Genomic DNA, 4773 nt, shown 5'->3' with positions numbered 1-4773 from the left:
CCCGACAAGCAGGCCTATCATTATATGCCGGTGCCTCCGATAATCGACCGAGTTTTGGGTTCTTTTTGCAGACGCAGAATCCCTCTTTATGAGCATCCCGGTCCAACTACGGCGAGGAGGGATAAATCTCGCTTAAGTGGTGAGTCACACGACTCATAAATCCCCCGAAAATAACTCGAGTCATTGAGATCGGAGATATTGTAGAAGCCGTTCATCCTTGACGAGGATTAGTCAATAATCAGCCTGTTTGGATGAATGCATAATTACGGGGTTTGGGAGCCAATCACCACCGGACGCTTGGCAGTGACTTAGACGTAGATTTAAGCTTAGACGCAGATTTTGACTTAGACTTAGACTTAGACGTAGATTTAGACTTGGACTTAACTTAGACTTAGACGTAGAATTAGACTTGCACTTGACTTAGACTTAGACTTAGACGTAGACTTAGACATACACATGGATTTAGACTTAGATGTAGAAGTAGACTTAGAATTAGAGACTGATGTAGACTTAGATGCAGATTTTAGACTTCAGATGTAGATTTAGACTTTAGACGTAGATTTAACAGTATACTTAGATTTAGACTTAGACAGACTTATACTTAGAAACGGAAATAGATTTAGACTTAGAGACTTACACTTAGAAATAGAAATGGATTTAGTCTTGGACATAGACTTACACTTAGACTTAGAAACAGACTTAGATTTAGACTTAGACACAGACTGACACTTAGACACAGACTTAGATTTAGACTTAGACACAGACTTACACTTATTCACAGACTTAGATTTAGACTTAGACACAGACTTACACTTAGACACAGACTTAGATTTAGACTTAGACACAGACTTAGATTTAGACTTAGACACAGACTGACACTTAGACACAGACTTAGATTTAGATTAGACACAGACTGACACTTAGACACAGACTTAGATTTAGACTTAGACACAGATTTACACTTCGAAACAGAAATAGATTTAGACTTAGACACAGACTTAGATTTAGACTTAGACACAGACTTACACTTAGACACAGACTTAGATTTAGACTTAGACACAGACTTAGATTTAGACTTAGACACAGACTGACACTTAGACACAGACTTCGATTTAGACTTAGACACAGACTGACACTTAGACACAGACTTAGATCTAGACTTAGACACAGACTTAGATTTAGACTTAGAATCAGACTTACACTTAGACACAGATTTACACTTAGAAACAGAAATAGATTTAGACTTGGACACAGACTTACACTTAGACACTGGCTTCTTGCGTTCCGAGGTCCCGGATTTATCGCTCGTGCTAAATGGTACTTAATTGGTATCATCTGGGAAAAAATTACACTCGCTTCTAGATTACCGGGGCTGCAGTTATCGATACCACAGTCCATTAAAAAAACAAGACTAACAACTGTATTAATGCAGATACAATCACACTTTGCAAAGGGTCGTCCTCATCTTACTGAATCTGTCAGGATACAAAAAATAATAACAATGATAATTATCGCTTCGAAATCAGTTTAAAAAAGGAAGGGGATAGGTAAACCTATTCTTAACTTATTTTAATGCAAATGCGACTGTGTCCTTTTTTTGAGACTAGCATGCAAAAGGGGCTTTAAAACACCCAGGAGACAAAAGCAAGTCCTGAACAGTGTCCCATGGCTAATGACCCGAGTCGAATACAGACATAATTGAGACATGGAGACTGAAAATTAATATACATGAGCCGTGGAAACAGCGGCGGGGAGGGTGGATACGCAGGGTGCATTTGGTCGAAAATGCGGGTATTTGAATAAGAGGGAGGAGGGGAGGGGAGAGGGAGGAGGGGGGGGGGGGGGGGGGAGGAGAGGGGGGGAAAAGGGGGGGAATGGGGAGGAAAATGGGAAGGGGAGGGAATGGGAGAGGGGGGAGGGATGAGGGGAGGGAATGGGTAGAAGGAGGAAAGGGGGAGGGGGGGGAAGGGAGGAAGGGGGGAAAGGGAGAAGGGGGAGGGGGAGGGGAAGGGGAAAGGGAGAGGGAGGAGGGGGAGGAAAGGGGAAGGGAAAGGGGGGAGGTAATGGGGGGAAGTAGGGGGGGAAGGGGGGGGAAGGGAGGGAGGGAAGGGGGGGGGGGAGGGGAGGAAGGAGAAGGAGGAGGGAGAGGAGGAAAGGGGGGGAATGGGGGGAAAAAGGGGGAAGGGGAAGGGAGGGGAGGGGAGAGGAGGAGGGATGAAGGGGGGGGAATTGGGAGAGGGGGGGAGGGGTAAGGGGGGGGAAGGGAGGACGAGGGGAGGAAGGGGGGAAAGGGGAGGGGAGGGAAATGGGAAAGTAAGAAAGGGGAAAAAAGGGGGGGAAGGATAGGAAGGGGGAGGGGGGGGGAGGGGGAGGGAAGGAAAGGGGGGGGGAAGAATTGGGAAAAGGAGAGGGGGAGGGGGGGGAGGGAGGGGGGTTGGGGGGGGGAGGGGCAAAAAAAAACCCAAGCTGATATCAGATACGCAATAGCAAGTTGGTGGGCGTGTTGATTTGCAAGATTGAAACATTAAAACGCACAGTATCTCACCTCCACCTCGGGGCAGTAATTAGAATACGGCATACACTGATTTACGTTAATGGGTAAGACTGGAAGTGAAACAACAGAAAAAGACGAAGAGGAAGGAGAAGAAGAAGAAGAAGAAGAAAGAAGAGGAAGAAGAAGATGATGATGATAAATAGATAGATAAATAAAATAAGGGGTAAAGAGAGAGATAAAGATAGATAGACAGATAGATAGAGAGAGAGAGTGAGATAGAAAGAGAAAGAGAGAGGGGAGAGAGAAAAGAAAAAAGAGAGAGAGAGAGAAGAGAGGAGAGAGAGAGAGAGAGAGAGAGAGAGAGAGAGAGAGAAAGAGAGAAAGAGAGAAAGAGAGAAAGAGAGAAAGAGAAAGAGAGAGAGAGAGAGAAAGAGAGAAAGAAAAGAAAAAAAATACACTGTGAAGATGTGAAGACGTGTTATCACACAAGAAATAAAACAAACAAACAAACAAAACAAACAAACAAATAGATCACAAAACCGAACTTATGCACTTGTTCCATCCTCTCACAGTAGCACGTAAGGCCCCGATAACTCCCGATGTGGGAATGGAAAACATTTAAGACCATGATAAGACGTATCGTTTTATGTCTCCTTGTGGGTTTTGTTACTTGGAGATGAAAAAATGATGGAAGAAAGAGAAAAAAAGAGAAAAGGAGGAGGAGGAGGAGGAGGAGGAGGAGGAGGAGGAGAAGAGGGAGAAGTATGAGAGGGGAAAGCAAAAGTGGTGGTAGAAGAAGAAGAAGAAAAAGGAGAAAGGGATAGAGAGAGGGGGGATGGGAGGGAAAGAGAAAGGAAGAGGAAGAGGGAGAGGGAGAGGGAGAGGGAGAGGGAGAGGGAGAGGGAGAGGGAGAGGGAGAGGGAGAGGGAGAAGGAGAGGGAGAGAGAGAGAGAGAGAGAGAGAGAGAGAGAGGAGAGAGAGAGAGAGAGAGAGAGAGAGAGAGAGAGAGAGAGAGAGAGAGAAGGAGAGAAGGAGAGAATGAGAGAGACAGACAGAGAGAAAAAGAGAGAGAAACAGACAGATAGACAGAAACAGAGAAATTTGTGGAAAGAGGGAGAGGGAGAGAAGGAAAGAATTATAAACTTGTTTAATAAATACAAACAGAATAGAAAGAGGGAGAAGAGAAGCGAGAAGAAAGAAAAAAAAAGAGGTATAAGGTAGGTAGCAAGATTGGGAAGGTGGAAACAAACAAACAACACTAAAAGCAAAACAAAACAAACAACAACAAAAACATTTTAATGATACTGCACTTTCCCAATTCTCCGCTACAAACCCACCCTCCCACTCTCCCTCACCCACCCTCACCCACCCACCCCTTCTCCCTCACCCGCCCACCCACCCTCCCTCACCCACCCACCATCACCTACCCATCCACCCACCTTCCCTCACCCACCCTCACCTACCCATCCACCCACCCTCCCTCACCCCCCCTCACCCTCCCTCTCTCCCCCACCGACCCACCCTCCCTCTCTCCACCACCCACCCACTCTTCCTCCCCCACCCACTCTTCCCCCCCCACCCACCCACCCTACCCACCCTCCCTCCCTTCCTCACCCACCCGACCCCAACTTATCTTCTTCACATCTTGATACTCCAGAGGCCAAAGGAACCGCTGTCCTCTGCATAAACCAAAGGCCTTACACACGTCGCGGGTCTTCGGCCTACGTTTTCCTCGTACCTTCTCCATTTCTCCTAATTCCTCTTTCTCATGCGTCCTCCTTCTTTCGCATCTCTCCATCACCTCTTAACAACGGCAAATTAAGTTATCAATAATAGATTATATGTATGTATGTATGTATGTATGTATGTATGTATGTATGTATGTATGTATGTATGTATGTATGTATGTATGTATGTATGTATGTATGTATGTATACATACATATATACGCTCTCACACACACACACACACACACACACACACACACACACACACACACACACACACACACACACACACACACACACACACACACACACACACACATCTATATCTATCTATCTATCTATCTATCTATCTCTCTCTCTATATATATATACGTGTCCACGAAAAATAAACAAGTATATACTTACACACATATAAACAAGTATGTATAAACATATGTATATACTGCACGTACAAATATAAAATGTGTGTATATATATATTTATGTATATATAAAAAAATAAACAGTAAATAAAGGAGAGACACAAACAGAGAGAGATAAGAGATATCCATAT

The 4773-nt window shown here is 44.7% G+C and overlaps 1 protein-coding gene across 1 annotated transcript; it reads right to left on the bottom strand.

Moving 5' to 3' along the window:
* Nucleotides 1–380: 380 nt before the first annotated feature.
* Nucleotides 381–4241, bottom strand: LOC125028781 (serine/arginine-rich splicing factor 4-like). The gene is made up of 4 exons (XM_047618266.1): nucleotides 4113–4241; nucleotides 812–1219; nucleotides 638–728; nucleotides 381–499 (listed from the first exon to the last, which is right to left on the bottom strand). The coding sequence occupies exons 1-4, from the start codon at nucleotides 4239–4241 to the stop codon at nucleotides 381–383; spliced, it is 747 nt and encodes a 248-aa protein (XP_047474222.1).
* Nucleotides 4242–4773: the final 532 nt, after the last annotated feature.

This window comes from Penaeus chinensis, chromosome 9 (assembly GCF_019202785.1).
Source record: "Penaeus chinensis breed Huanghai No. 1 chromosome 9, ASM1920278v2, whole genome shotgun sequence".
Lineage (NCBI taxonomy): Eukaryota > Metazoa > Arthropoda > Malacostraca > Decapoda > Penaeidae > Penaeus > Penaeus chinensis.
Note: the sequence above shows the minus strand (reverse complement) of the source record. Positions and strands in the feature narration are given on the sequence as shown.

Excerpts from the sequence above, each read along its gene's own strand:
- LOC125028781 (XM_047618266.1), bottom strand. The coding sequence starts at position 4,241 with ATGGAGAAGGTACGAGGAAAACGTAGGCCGAAGACCCGCGACGTGTGT. Across the intron at positions 1,220-4,112 it reads AGAAGATAAGTTGGGGTCGG|TGTAAATCTGTGTCTAAGTG; the intron begins GTGGGTGAGGAA and ends TCTGTTTCTAAG. Across the intron at positions 500-637 it reads ATCCATTTCTATTTCTAAGT|TCTCTAATTCTAAGTCTACT; the intron begins GTAAGTCTCTAA and ends AGTCTACATCAG.